General features: G+C 36.6%; 1 protein-coding gene across 3 annotated transcripts in view; it reads left to right on the top strand.

Moving 5' to 3' along the window:
• Positions 1-16,035, top strand: part of LOC128862199 (collagen alpha-2(IX) chain) — a 386,091-nt gene that overhangs the window by 323,670 nt on the left and 46,386 nt on the right. For all 3 annotated transcript variants that reach the window (XM_054100687.1, XM_054100685.1, XM_054100686.1), the window contains one exon: positions 725-904. In XM_054100687.1, coding sequence (XP_053956662.1) covers positions 725-904 — 180 coding nt within the window. The remainder of the gene's footprint in view (positions 1-724; positions 905-16,035) is intronic.

The following is a 16,035-nucleotide window of genomic DNA, read 5'->3' as shown; positions in this document are numbered from 1 at the left end:
ATTGCTCGTGCATGCCGGTTTGTTGGGCATACTCTCTGAGAGCAGGAGCTTGATTCTAGTGGCGTATCTTCTGGCTGTATGTTGTGATTGCAGCTTTTCGATGTCGAACATTCTTTGTGTAGTTAGATGTACGCTTTTTGCTGCACAGAGGCGGGTGCGTAATTTGGCTGCAGCAAGGTAATGATCCGAGTCGATGTTGGGTCCTCGGATCCTACGTACATCTAAAACACTGGAAACGTGCCTTCCATATATAACAACATGATAGATTTGGTTTCGCGTTTTCGCTAATACCGAGAGTTGTGAGCTGCTTGAACCATATGCAGAAGAATCGTCCTGGCCACTTCCAAGTGAATGACGATCAGTAACTTTTCTCACTTGCGTGGACTTCTACATATGGAACTATCCTCCATCCATCCTCCGAGGAGCGACCACTCTAAGAAAAAAACGATCATACCCACAGTAGGGCTCGAACCCACATTTAAAATTTTTTCAAAAGTAAAAAAGTTCTGACCTATCTTTTAAATTTTTAAAGTTTATTTATCTCGGAAACAAATTTGATATAAATTGGCACTACTAATTACAGAAATATCAAAAACAAAACATCAGCTTGTATAAAAACTTATAAAATTTTTTAACTGCCCAGCATTTTACAAGTTGTTAAATGCTTTGCAATCTTAAATATTCACATGCACTTACAGCTTTGTTCTATTTTCTCTATTTACAGAGTGCAAAACCTTGACTCGATTGTACGTGTCGCTGACCGCGATTTGCCGGTGGTCAATACCAGAGGCGACGTCCTTTTCAATTCGTGGAAAGGCATCTTCAATGGCCAAGGTGGCTTCTTCTCGCAGGCGCCGCGCATTTACAGTTTTAGCGGCAAAAACGTTCTAACAGATCCATTGTGGTGAGTAGCCTCTATGAATTCACTTATGAAAAATACAAATTTTACCATATACCTACATACATATCATACGCCTCCGATTCCTCCTTCACCTACTCTTTATATGCGGATCTGTTTATGTTCCATTTTTTCCTTACCTTTGCATACTCCATCTTGCCACCGACGTCAGATTATGGTTGTGATTATTTATGTAGTCACCATATCTGTCAACAACATAGTATAAGCCTTATGTTGAAAGAAAAAACAGCAATTATACTATATAAACGCGAAACGTGCGACTGACACGTAAAGATAAGGTCTGCAGCATGCGCGCTTTCAGATCGCAAATTCGCAGTTTATTGTTGCTTGCTTTAGCAATATTGTTCGATGAGCCATGGATTAAAATAGCGGGAGCGACTAGATTTTTATTTGCGTTTTTTTTTTTTTAATTTTTTTTTATTTATTTATTTAGTCAAACAGACAATCATAAGTTATTTTTACCTTAGACCTTAGAATTAGATTGCCAATGTAAAACTTAAAGTAACTATTGAACGTTGGATTGATAAATAGCAACTGATAACCAAGCAAACAGTGGGCGCACTCGCGCATTAGCACCCACATTACTGTTTACAGTTATGGTTTCGAAGTATTTAGGGATCAGCACTAACACCAGTAATAATGACATATTAATCATTAACAAGTGTATATTTCTCTGCCTACGAACAAGACTACCTGTCGTTCCCACGGTAGTCGGTTCAACGAAACCGGAACGACCCAGATTATATCCGGCCAAATTTTTTTACTTAATTTTGGACACATGAAAATATAATAATGATGGTCATAGCGGTGGGAAGACCGTTAGCCGAAGCATTGAATATTCCGCGCGCGGCCGAGATGTTTGAACGCAATGATACATTCTTGCTTCGGCTGACGGTCTACTAAATGTCAACAATACACAAAAAAAATTTCAGCCGGTATTAAGTTAGTTGTTAAAAATTTTTTTTCGACACGTTTCGCAGCATCCCACGCACGTACCCACCGCTACTGGACCAGCTGACGGTAGGTTTCGTCATCCATTGGATGCCGTCTGCCTCCAGTATTAAAATCAGTCGGCATGAAATGGTGAGGTCAAAATGACCGCTGGCTACGGGACTAGATAGTATGAGCTTTATGAAGAAATAGACATAATGCAGAAAATACAAATCCAGCATATTTGTTAGCTGGGTCATGTCGTCCAAATGGATACAAACGCTTCAGCTCTGAAAGTATTCAATGCGGTATCAGCACACAAATAGAGGGGCCTACAGTTTTAAGAACGAAAGGCAAAACGGTTTTTTATTAGGAGCTTTTTCATGGCAGAAATATGCATACTCGGAGGCTTGCCATTGTCTGCCGCGGGTGACCACTATTAGAAAATACTTTTTCTATCGCTTTGCTATTTCATGCACGGGTATTCGAACGTACGCACTCCCTAGGGTACGGTGGCCACTACGACCTCACGAAACTTAAAATTAAAGAAAAATTAATATGAATGAATTTTTAGCGATTTTTATTAGTGAATCGAATTTTTGGGGGGTCAATACCCATAATGGAATTTTACAAAGAATATATTTGTAGAACCTTTTAACTCTCTAAAATCTTTTTAACAGGAAATTTAGAGTACTTCTCAAATAAAGGGTCGAAAAGACCCTCTATTGGCGGCCGTATCGGATTCAGCTATTTTACGAGAAAAAAGAAGAAGAAAGAAATATTCGGCCAAAGTTCGGTCATATCGGCTTTAACTAAATCGAACTCTTGGGGACGAACTCGGTCGAAGCCGAAAACAAAGTTCAACGTGATCCAAAATAATAAGAATTTAACTAACTTACTCATATATTCCAGCTATAAATAACGGTTAAGAAACCTAATCTGTAAAGACTTTCGCTACTTGCAAGCAATTAATAGCAAACTAGTTCTTATTTCCAACTTTTTCACATTTCTAACCAGGTCAATACAAAATTTCTACTTGGTGATGACCTAAGATATATCAATATTTCAAATGCTAAATTTTACTTTTCGTTAACAGAACAAATATATAAAGATGTGAGCTGGAGAAAAACTTGAATTTACTTCACAAATAGAAAAATAAGCCTAACAGGAGTCAAATAATTGCAACTACAAGTACAATCAATGTAACAAATTAAAGTTAGGTGATCACATTTGTAATTACTTTACATGGTAGGCTAGCCATCAAACCACAAGGTGTCAAAATACATTATATTTGTGCATAGTTACTATAAGAATGTGTGCATTAGGGTGGTCATGATTTGTATGAGGGGGAAAAAGACATTCCCTTTTGGCTGGACATTTTCTACAAATGTACGGTTATCAAAAGCAGCAACTAAATATAAAATTCTTGAGGTTCAGAGGTTCTGACTAGAGTCTCAAAAAACAAATAGTCCCTACTAATCTCATAATGAGATTCACATAACTTTTAGAGGTACATACATATATTCAAATGTGTAATACGAATCAGTGAAAAAATTTGGCCATATGCGAGTAATTTTGGTTGTTACTTAATAGAGGATTTGACAGGGAGAGAGGCAAATTAAGTGAGGCAAAATGTTTAAAGTGAGGTTCGTTGAATACAATCAGTTGTTCATTCAGTCCTCGTTCTGACGGCAACGACATAGCAGGAAAAAGGCTCGTATATTACCAACACAATCTTGGTTTTTGCTGACCTCTCTTGTAAGCAAAACGCTGTCATATCTCCTGGTAACTCAACAAAGCAACTGATTCCTTCAAAACTGATGAGAGTCTATTTACGGTTAGATGTTGGCCACACTTTCTGTTCTCTCTCCATCTCGGGGAAATGCCGCTCCAGCGATGCAATTGTATGCAAGAGCACTAGTTGCAATGTTTTAGTAGTTCACTTCCATTGTTAAAATAAATTCAGAAAGTGTGGCAAGATCAGACCGTTAACCGGTTGTCAGCGAATTCGTCTGACGTCAACGCGGTCAAGACATCTGAAATTGTGTTAGTGATATACAATGTTACTGTGTTGCCCCCTGAACAACGACTGATTGGACGAGTGATTAAGTGTGAAATGAGCGAATCAATAAAATTCGGCTGCCGAGTACCCAGTGGCATGGCAGCCATCTATCATCTTTGGTTCACTTCACTGTTTCTCTGTTTCGCTTCGACTATAAAAATGCCATAAAATCGTTACTTATCTCACCATTCTGACCATCAATAATGTTCCGAAATCGTAAAGATCTAACGATTCGATTGCAATGTTTTTTTAAAAAAAGTTATACTTTAGAAAAATACTTAATTTTCATTCATTATGTTGACGTTAAAAGTTTAAACGTTAACCGATTGAATTAGTAATTCATATTTATTAGGTTTTGGGTGGTTTCATACATACTTCCACAGGGTGTTCCGAATAATATCAACAATTTCACCGAGAAAAAGCGCTTACCCTAATGATACTGATTTGTATATTTATCTGCTTCGAAATTGTGTTACGTAATATAACACAGACAAGTAACAGAGTTAAGCTTATAAAATTGTATGTCGTTCAGATATTGCCTGGCATCACTTAATCCCACAGCAGCATGTTGTTGTTGCGACTATTTAGACACTTAAAGATAAACAAATGTAAGCACGTATAATGAATGCTGTGTGGTATGTAATTGAAACATAAATTCAAAAGCATGCAGATTTTAAGATGCTTGCAGATGGAAGTTTTGTACTTGCTAAAATGTATTTGTTGTGTGTGTATGTCCATACCTAAATTTACAATATACCATATGTAGGCATACGGGTGTATTATATTTGACTATGCAGTTGTTAACTACATTGAAGCCAAGCGCCACTCACATGACTACCTGACTTGCAAACAAATATGTCAAGGCTGGCAAGCTCAAGTAACTAATACAATTACATACAACGGCAAGTGATGAAATTTCATAAATGCCGTGCATGGAAATAGTTTTGGAAAATAAATTAAAATTCTCCATACTATTTACTTAATAAGTGGCATAGACGTTTAGATAACGGGTTTTTCAATAGGAGCATACGAATTTTGTGCTCGCACATTAGCGACATTTGGAAATTTTCTATAAATTAGTACCCAAATTATGAGTCGTGTAATTCAGCCATAATATTTGTCTAACTTGGCAGGCTATGTTTTATATCTAACGGCTAGTACTAACTGCACAATCTACAATGGGTCAGAAGCTGAAGATTTTGGGCAAAAATATAATTTTCAAACAGTTTTTAATGAGGTTCATATTATATGATTCTATATAATTTTGAACACAAATATTCATGGAAAAAAATTCTGTGACTTCTTAAATATTACAAATAATTTACGATATTCTAGCTTTCATTGATTGGCTATCCAATATTATATTTTTTTAATGATAACCTTTAATATTGTAATGACTGGTATTTTTTCGTTTGCATTTAAGAAAAAATATATCATTAGTTACCACTGCTTATAAATATAATCTAAATGAAACCCTCCTTTACTTTCCTCTATCAAATTAATAAAATAATAGACCAAATTACTTCTCAAAGTGTTAACTTTAACTTCTTTATGCGCCTACTTTATGGGGTCGAAAGCAACTTCTACTATTCCAGCGTCGACGTATGGGAATAAAGGGAATGGATAAAAAGCTGAAATTTTTCAAAACTTTTTTGACGTTCTAAAAATTGTGTCAATAGTATCATAAAATCTCGTGTCCGCTTCATAAAATCTTAAAGGTCAAAAGTCATAAAAACTAGGTTTTCGCAAATATCCCGCTTTCTAAGGCACTTTCGATACATTAATTCAGTATTCATTTTTGATATTTTAACGTATTAAACATTTTTTTATACGATTAACTGTTTAAGAAATAGATCGTTGAAACTGGATGCGCTTCCTGATACAAGGTCAACCATTGTTTTTCAAAATACAGTTATTTCCTATGCCAGGTGTGGCTGCTTCTTTGTAATATTTACTTATTCCAAATCGTTTAGCTGCAACGCATTTCATGCGAAAAGTTTATTTATATCGTTTTGAATATTTTTTTAAATTCAAGTCTTTATTGCGATCTGTTTTTTCAAATACATATTAAAAATATTAATTAATCGCCTATTTCATTTTTTTTTTGGAAACAGGAAAAAATAAATTTAATGTTGCAAGTAGAAAAATGGATAGATTTCTGTCAAAAAGTAGAATTAAAAATTGCGATAGATTTTTCTGATAGATTTTTTAAATATTTTCCGCCACATTCAAATTCGTAACCAACGAGCTCGGATTTTTAAAATAATTTCCTTCATTTTTAATTTCCAAAATGTGACTTCAAATTTTGTAATTAGCGACCCCGAAAACCCCCAACTTTCAAATCGATCCGATACAATTTCGAATTTTTGCCAATAGTGCAGTCGGGAAATTTCGCTAGCAACACGCGTTTGGGGCAACATGCAATGTTTGGGGCAACATTGATTGTCAAATGAGAAGAAACTTCAAATAAGAACGGCCAAATTTATGAGCATCGCCCCAGAAGCAATTGGCAAATTTTGGTAGGAAAAGTGTTTTCAAACATAATAATATACCTAATTGTATTCTTTTTAGCAGTGCTTTTCAACCTCTTTGTAGGTCATTTGTGTGAATTTCGCCCCTGTATACCAGAAGTGCTGTAAAATAGCCTTCAACTTAGAATTCTGAGCGATCTCTGCTTTTCTTAACGCCGCAATTCTATTCATTTGCTCCACAAGTATCTCTTCTGAAGATTGGAGAGTCGCAATAGAGTTATTGGAGCACTTTTCCGATATCCTAGGGGATGTATAGAATAGATATAACAGAAACAGGGTTCATAAAGGTGATCATATTAAAAAATGTTAGACCTTGTACTAAATCTTAAAAAAATTTCAACGAAACTCCTACTAGACTGTCCATGCTTGAAAATACTCTATTGTATATCTATTGTACAATATAATATTTTATTATCAATTTATTCGATGCGGTACCAGCTGGGGGTAGCAGAGGGAGAGGAAGGCCTCCTCTGCGTTGGAAAGATCAGGTGGAGAAGGACTTGGCTTCACTTGGTGTGTCCAATTGGCGCCGGTTAGCACGAGAAAGAAACGACTGGCGCGCTTTGTTAAACTCGACCAAAATCGCGTAAGCGGTTATCGCGCCAATTAAGAAGAAGATAATATTTAAATAAACACACTTAAGCATATATATTAGTATATTGACACATTAAAAAATATAAAGAATATTTACATGCCAATAAAAACGCCATCATTTCAGAGTATTCAAACTGAGTATTTCCCTCCCTCCTAATAGCGCGCACACTTCCCGTTTTTGTTCCCTTGTTAAAATTCCAGTGAACTCACAGTTTTTGATCAATTTTAATGCAGATTCGAATGCTTAAATTCTGAGTAAAAAGAACCAAATTTTATTGAAAATGTATTGATTTTTTTTCTTTTTAAATTTGCAAAAAATTGGAAACATGGATTTATTTTTGGTAGATGATAAAATTACTAAACATAAAATTGTACCTATTAAAATTAAACAATAAACAAATAAATTGTGAAAATTTGTTAATAGTCCCAGTGCTTTAGTTATTTAATGCAGTGTACAACTGTTATATAAAAAAAATTTATAGTAACGAGAAGCATAAAACAAACCAACAAATCGTTTCTTATGGGAAGTACCCAATATCGTCTTCTTCATTGAAAGGTTTACAATGAAACTGAGTGAAATATTGCATTGCCGAATGGATACTCGAGAGGATATGAAGCGGGAAGCACATCGGAGTTTTCAGTGACAGTCAGGCTGCACTGAAGGCCATGGAGACACGAAGCAAACCTCAAAGATTGTTCAAAAATGTAAGTAGAAGCTTAATTCTGTCGCAAGCGAAATTGCCTACAAATTTGCCAGCCGTGGATCAGCGGTTCCCTCACAAGGGTCAGAGCCAATAATCCGAATCAGTTCCGCAGGAATCATGAATTGAATCAGCAATTATGTGTGCAATTTAAATAGAGAGCGATGGTCCAGTCTAGAACGCTGCAGAACTGCAAAGTTCTTTAACGATTCAATCCCTTAAGGAGAATATTGAGCAAGCTATTGTAGAATATTGAAATAGAGCCAGAAATGGTCACCAAGACTTTGTAACTCTACGTTAATAGGATGCGCCACTACGAAGATAGTCGAGACAGGCCCATGAATGGAATTGTGGTCCATAAATAATGGGGTTGTTTGCTCTCTCCGATAAACTAATAATATAGCGGAAAAAATGTGTGTTGTTAACTTATTGAATTTTTAAAAATAAACTACTATAGCAACCACCCTGTACATGGTCGATTCAAGCATGTCTCTCTGCTCGGGCAGAAACGTATGTATAATTTACAAAATATTTTAATAAAAAGTTGGTTGGTATTAAAAAAACTGCGTCTGCCTCCAATATGACCGTACTTTTCAAAGAAGCATAAAATGAGATACTTGCATGATGCAAAAATGATAAACAAAAAAAAAAGAAATACAATGCAACTAAAATTTTGAAAAATAGGCGATGCTTCTCTAATTCGCCTGAATTTCAAACTCAAAAAACATGAAATTATTTACCAGATTACAATAAACAAAAACCAGTCTAACAATATTTCATATATATATACTCATATATTTTTATATTGGGCGCTAAAGTCTATTGCAGAAACATTTGGCCGTGCCCTGCTCCAATTTGTGGTGTCGTCTTGATGCTTCACCACAGATGGAGGAGCCTGCACTTATATGCCACCTTCGAATGACAGATGGATTTTTCATGATCATCTCTTAGATGGCAAAAATGCACTTGGAGGTTTGCATTCTTTATGAAATTACAGGGTGACAAAAAATAACTGTATACAAACTTCTCTATGCAAGTAGATGATTGCAAATTTTTTTTAGCGAATGCTCTTATTTTGTGATTATTGTACAAAAAAAGTATTCGTTTCTGTTCCAGCTCTTTTTAAATAATGTGTGTACCGATGTCAAGTAGTCGCTGAGCTGTTATAGCCCTGCATCAGCTAGGAGCACGCAACTGCGAGATAGCACGGAAGCTTGGAATTGCACGTTCATTGGTTTCTCGTGCAATCAAACGATTTAAGAAGCTTGGTAATGAAGGTGACCGTTCTGGGAGAGGAAGAAATCGAACTGTTAACACTTTCAACAACCGAAAAATCATCAAAAAAAGAGTTTAACAAAATTCTATGGTCTCGATGAGGAAAATTGCTCGTGAAACAGGCATCAACTGTGAATCAGTTCGTCTTAAAGCAAAAAAATAACTTGGACTTAACACTTATAAACTAAAAAAAATGCCAACTGCTCACAGATGAAAGCAAGAAAGTAAGACTCGAAAGATGTCACTCGCTTCAATGTCGGGCTGCAGGTACGGGCTGGGAAAAAATCGTCTTTACGGATGAGAAGCTGTTTACCGTTGAAGAAGCTCACAATCATCAAAACGACAGAAATTGGTCTACAGAAGTCGCTGGACTTTCGTCCTTTGTTGAACATCGTAAAAATCCGCGATCTGTCATGGTGTGAGGTGGAATTTGCGCCAGTGGCAAGACTTCTCTAATTTTCATAGACCAAGGAGTCAAAATCAATGAAGAAGTTTACCGTCAAGACATATTAGAAGCAGTTGTTCTTCCCTGGTCCCAGCAGCACTTTGGTGATGATGAGTGGACGTTTCAACAGGACTCGACACCAGCCCACAGAGCAAAAACAACCCAAGAGTGGTGTAAAGCCAATTTCCCCTCTTTCATTAGTTCCCAAGAATGGCCACCCTACTCCCCGGATCTGAATCCGCTAGATTACAGCGTATGGTCGATTTTGAAAGCAAGGGCCTGTGCAAAACGCCACAAAACTTTGGAGTCCTTGAAGCAAGCGTTGCGTCGAGAGTGAGATCGCATAACGGTAGACGAGCTACGGCCTATAGCCCAATATTTTGAGCTGAAACCTTTGAGCTTGTGTATTCGTGCTAAAGGTGGCCACTTCGAAACTGGCTGAATATAATATTACTCGAACATTGTCTATTAAAATTTCACAATTTGTTTTGAGCTACTATCAATGATAAATTATTTTCATTAAAAAATGTTGTATACACTTATTTTTTGTCACCCTCTAATTTTAATTTAAACCTGTAGACCGCATTTGTATGTTTGATGTAAGGTTTAGTGAAATAAAATGCTTTACTTCAATTTTTCAAATATAATTGTTTGCATTTTCCCTATGACAACTTCATTTAGCCACATACTGTACATACAAACATTTGTCTACCATATATTACTTATGTAGTTATATGTGGTGTATTTGTAAATATCACCAACGAAGTATGTGTAAACTTCATATTACAAAGTCGACAGCTGGTAGATATTTATAGAAATTTTAGAGTAACTTGCCCGCCCTTGTGCGAATATTCATCACTTGTTTTTGCTACTACTTCATATTCACATACAGAAACTAATTTGAACAAATTGAATGCATAACTTTGCTTTGACATATGATTGCCCATTTATGTGAATGTCAACCGATGGCACAAGAAAGCACTTCTGAATCCTAAGTAGCAGGAAAGATCACAGATGTGAATTTTGAATATTACATTGTAATTATTTCCTATATATATTAACTAACTGAATTCATGTTTATGTTGTATATATTAAATATTCTTCATCGGAGATGTAAGAAGATTTTATTGAAGAAAGTCCGTACGTGTGTAACCAATTAAAGTTTAGTAAGTTAATTGATATTTTTGAAGGTGGCGCAAAATATACTTTTAATACTCGTAAATAAAAGCAAAATAGTTTTGATTAGTGGAAATCTTTATTTTGATGCTCCATAGCTTGTCTGTATGCGGCAGCTGTCTAGTTGACAAATGTCAAATATAATTGTTTACAAAAATTATAAATGTTCCGATAAAGTGATTAATTTTGAGCCGCCTATGATGTGGGGCAGTTTGTTACAAACTGAATATCGGGTCAGTGGCAGTACAAAAAGAATGTAAAAGTTCACCCTATATTTAAAGTTTATGTAAAAAAGATTTTGGCATTATAATCAAATAAATATTTTTTTTATTTCTAAAAACCACCAAAATTCTTTTATTATAATAACTTGGTTATTTGTTATCCGATTTCCAAAAACGTTATGTCATTGGAAGGATTAAAAACGCGTATTATGGTTCCTAACTTACTTACTTGCGTGGCGGTACAATCGTGTGTCAGTTTTGGCCGAAAACAGCGCCAGCTGTAGAAATCTTCTGTGCCGACGGATCCTGCAGCTCTTGGACCTTTCAACAGAGATCTGACCTTTCTCTTCTTCGACTTTCTTTTTGAATTACTGTGTCGCAGATTCGCCTTGCTGGAGTTTCTTCGTTTTCTATATATCATGCTTGATACTCCTCACCAACGCGGAGGGCAATGAAAGATGTTGCGCAGAATTTTTTCTCGAAGGCTCCCTAAACCTTCTCATCTGCTGTTGCAGTCGTCCATGCGTCTCTGACATATATCAGAACTTGAATGATGAGCGATTTGTACAGTGTAGGTTTGATCCTTCCAGAGAGCGCGCTAGTTCCTAATTGTCTACAAGAATTATTCTACGTTTGATTTGATACGTTTATTCCTTCACAACTTTGAATCATTGGTTGCCAACACTGATACATTGTCCAAGACACGAGGACTCCTTATATATTGACAGCAGGCACTTTTTTTGGCCTCATTCACCGCATAACCCACATTGCTCGGTTCTCTCTTTACGCATAGCATCGTTGAGCCGAGTTGGTTTCGCCGATAATGTCGATAGCGCAAAAGATTTTTTCTAGTAAGAAGTTGGAATTTCGTTTTGTATCGAATGATTCCAGAGGTTACTTTGAGTTCTGACGGAGTTTGTGGTAATGCTCAACGTCTACTTACGCAGCCATATTACTTTTGCGGAAATACCAAACTCAGGCGTAACGGCATAAAGGTGATTTCTATCTGTGCTAGCAAAGACGGTTTTAAAACCAATGAAGCGAAGGTGTGTGCCGAGTTGCATATTGTGAAGATATGACATATTGTGGACTTGCCAGGTTTGAAGCCGCACTGATAAGGCGCAATCCGTTTGTTGAGATGAGATTCATTCTCTCATACAATACGCTCGACAGGACTTACATATGTATATGCGACTTTAAGCAAACTTATCCTGCGGTAACTTGAGCAGATCCCAGGACCACACTTCTTATCTATTGGGCAAGGCACACTCAGGTTCCAGTCGCTTGGCATGCTCACGTCCGATCATACCCTGCAAAGGACCTCGAGCTTTAGCCCTATTTTGATCAAAAGTTTTCTTTAATAAAAAGCCATGTGGAGCAGATTACTTCAATCGAAGGTAAATCGATTTGTACATATCAATTCATTGTATAAAATTCACCTAACACTGCATATTTTCTTTTCAATCCCACAAAGCTTTCACAGCAATGGTTACTGACAAACCTTTTTCACTTTACATTTTGATATTTTAATCGTTAAACAGATGATCGTTATTTTGACAACTAGATTGAAGTCTTCAGCTATTTTTTTTGAATTATGCGAAAGGAAGGGGTGAAAATATCTTTAAAAAATACGTTTTATGTTTCCTCACCCTGAACTTTCTCAAAATAATGGTGTGATTGGCACTTTTGTCCCCAGAATGGTGTTTAGCATACCAAAACGAAAACGAGTACCATATCGTCCCCTTAGTATAACAATAGCCTATGTGCTCATAGGCTATTATTTTTTTATTGAATTTTTGGATTCTCCATTTATATGTGGTCAAAATGTTGTCAAATTCTAGTTCCACAAAGTGGGTCAAAACGTCAGTCAAAAAATAATAAATATTTACAGACATAACGAAATTTGAGTGAGAGCTACTTTCGACAAAAAGTTTGAAATTCATTTTCTCAAAACATCAAAAAATTTATAGGCTATTTTAATACTAAGGGGACGATATATGTACAAAACAACAAAAAAATAAGAAAAAAGTGTAACTGTTATCAGGTATGGAAATAGAGACATTTGGGTTTAGCTAATTTGATGGCTTCTAAGCATTGGAACTAGAATCTCTCTACCCGTATCAAGTAAACCAAATTTCCTTATCCAATTAAGAGACTTACTAGGGGGGTCAATAAGTACCAAGTACCATTTCCTCAAACATCTTTTTTTTATTTTTCAACATAGCCCCCTTTTAGAAAGATACACTTCTCCCAACGCTCCGGCTTTTTTTAGCCCCACAAAAAATCAGGTTCGACAACCAAAATACGCGTCTTTCTCGGCGATGACTTCTTTGTTTGAACTAAATTTTTTTCTCGCGAGCCATTTCTTCATGTTAGGGAACAAGAAAAAGTCGCAGGGAGCTACATCGGGTGAATCCGGGGGTGCGGAAACAATTCATGCAGTTTGGCGGCGACAACTCCGGATGAATGTGCTCGTGCGTTATCCTGGTAAAATAGCACCTACTTTTTCGCCAAATGCGACCGTGTCTTCTTCAATTTTTTTTTTGAAAGCGATCCAATAACTCTAGGAATAATAACTGTAGTATTGTCCAGTGATCGTTCTTCCTTTTTCTAAAAAATCCATGAGCCGCCATTTACATCCCAAAAAATCGCTTAACAAACATTGCTGCGAAGTTAACAGCCTCCTCCACTTGTTGTCCACCGTGAGCAATGGCGGCCCCCATAGAACCGACAATTTTTTCGTCGCCACTTATCATGTAATCTTAAACTAACCTACCAATCAGTCTGAAATTTGTTTTGTCATCGTTTGATATATGACAGCACACGATGCTAACACCAACTTATCTCATGAGCGCCCTCTGTCATCAAGCACGGGTACTTATTGAACCGCCCTCGTAGAATAAGATATTGGATAACACAATAACGGGGAAAACTGCGACCAGACCATCTTTTCTATCCCGATATCACATCTCTGATATCTCAGAAGGGTTAATGAAGACTGGAGGGTCCTTGGTAGCCTCATTACTAATATTCATAAGATCGGCTATACAACAGTCGAAAATAAAACAGGCTAAAACTAGCTCAAGTTGGGCATTCAAAGAAGCCGTGCAATCATCGGCAGCCGTGCATCAGACGGCATTCTGACTCATTAAAGACACAAATCTCTCTGGTGCAGATGTGAACGCATTCGATTATTTCCCCTGAGGGAGACGTCATTAATGTTTAAAGGAAACTTTAATGTATAAGCTCGCTGTATCAAACCTGAGAGCCAGGATGTATATATCAGAGACAAACTATTGAAGAAGTTTCAACTGAGTTATGGAATTTTATGAACGCTTAGTTGACAAATGCAAGTTTTGAAAGAAGAAAGTTCATCATCATTGTGCTATGTGAAATTCACGCACCTTGACTTGGAAATCCTCCAGTATTTTGCAAGTCTTTAAACTTTTCACAAGCAGCTGTCATTTCTTGTTTATCTCTTCAAGTCAGTTTATTCATTTTCGCGAACAAGTGGCCTTTGAAGTTGGCAGCCGTTTCTGTTCAACCGCCCTTCTGCTCAAATCGAACAATATTATTTGAGTTTACCTTAAATAATGAAAAACATGCGAAAAATTGTGCGAATTTATTTCACTTAATTTCGAATCTCTCTACTAAGCAAAACCATGGTACAGAAATTTTCAGCTGTTAGGAAAGCTAAATTAATTGTTTAACATTTTTTTGTAAACCCAGTTGAAAAAAGCGAAAAGCTGAAAGCAAAGCGCCAACATAAATGAACGAAAATGAAAACGACTACGATGGAAAGGCAAGTTAAAACTCAGAGATACAGCGAAAAGTGTTTCGTATTTCATTCTAACTAAGCAACCATGGACGACGAGCACAATAATGAGAACGCATACAAAAAAATAACTAAATGGTGAGTACACAAAGTAACAACGAGCCAAATGAATTCGTACTAAACGTCAAGGAGGAAACTATAATGGCAGCAAAACTAAGACCGGCAAGTGGTGACCTTTCACGGTTATTTCAGTGCCAACTTTTGCCTTAGTTACCAGCGCAGTGACTGCTCGGCTGCAAAGGTATATCAGAGCTAGCGAATACGAAAACTGTGCTGCACAAGAATGTTGACACAAAAAGTTGCTTCACTAATTAATTTCGAAATTAATTTTGACATTTTAAGTTCGTTTTCTGTTGAACTTGTACTATGTATGTACTTTATTTTTCTATCTTCATCTTGGAATGTGCATGTTCTCGTATGTCGGCGTAGTCTTGCATGTTTGATGGCTCCTGTTAAGAGACAGAGTTGTGCAGAGAAAAAATACTCAAAAGATAAACTGATGACATATCGAAAAAAGTTCCTACTGAGTTAGCTGCAGTACATGTGATATGTTTTTATTTTTAATTTTTATTTCATTTTTCAATTTCTCTAATTTCATAAGTATTTAATATTTTTTAGGTACCTGAGAACTTGGTAATAAGCGAACTGCAGGAAACTTATAGGGTGATAAGATGGCTAAGCAAGGGACCTGCGATATGGTTTCATTGCATGGTGAACGAAAATTTAGATTCCCTTGACTAACTATGATCTGCTCATAGAATAGATGGGATTATTTTCAACTCAGCGAACGCTGCGTAATGCAATGAGTTTTTAATCACTAGAGGCACAGAAAGATATGGCCCAACTACAATCACAAACAAACGTCAATATTTGATAAATATGAAACGAAGGGATGCCTGTAGACTCATGTCAATGATCTTTGGCTTCTGGCCCATAGGTGAGCAGGGAGTCAACATGGGTGTCCCTACAATTCATACTGTCATAGTTGTAATCAGCCGGAGAAAATGGAAACTATCTTCTACTTCCTCTGTAAATGCCCCGCCCTATATAAGGCGAGATTGTTAACCGTTAGTAAATCTGTTTTTGAGAACCTCGAAAAGCTAGCTGGCACAGACTTGAACAACCTTATAACCACAAACTGGATATAGTCGGGTATTCTTGGTGAATCACTAATTAAACCAACCAACCACTAGTCGCGCTTGGCTAAGAGACAATTAAAGAAACTAACAATACCTCAAATCTCGATTGTTTTTACTACAGCAGTCCGGAGAATGAAGTGGAATCACTATCTCGAAAGGACTTCTTCTAGTCATGGTTAAGGGTGACCTTAACAGTTTGTCAGTATC

This window comes from Anastrepha ludens, chromosome 4 (assembly GCF_028408465.1).
Source record: "Anastrepha ludens isolate Willacy chromosome 4, idAnaLude1.1, whole genome shotgun sequence".
NCBI lineage: Eukaryota > Metazoa > Arthropoda > Insecta > Diptera > Tephritidae > Anastrepha > Anastrepha ludens.
Note: the sequence above shows the minus strand (reverse complement) of the source record. Positions and strands in the feature narration are given on the sequence as shown.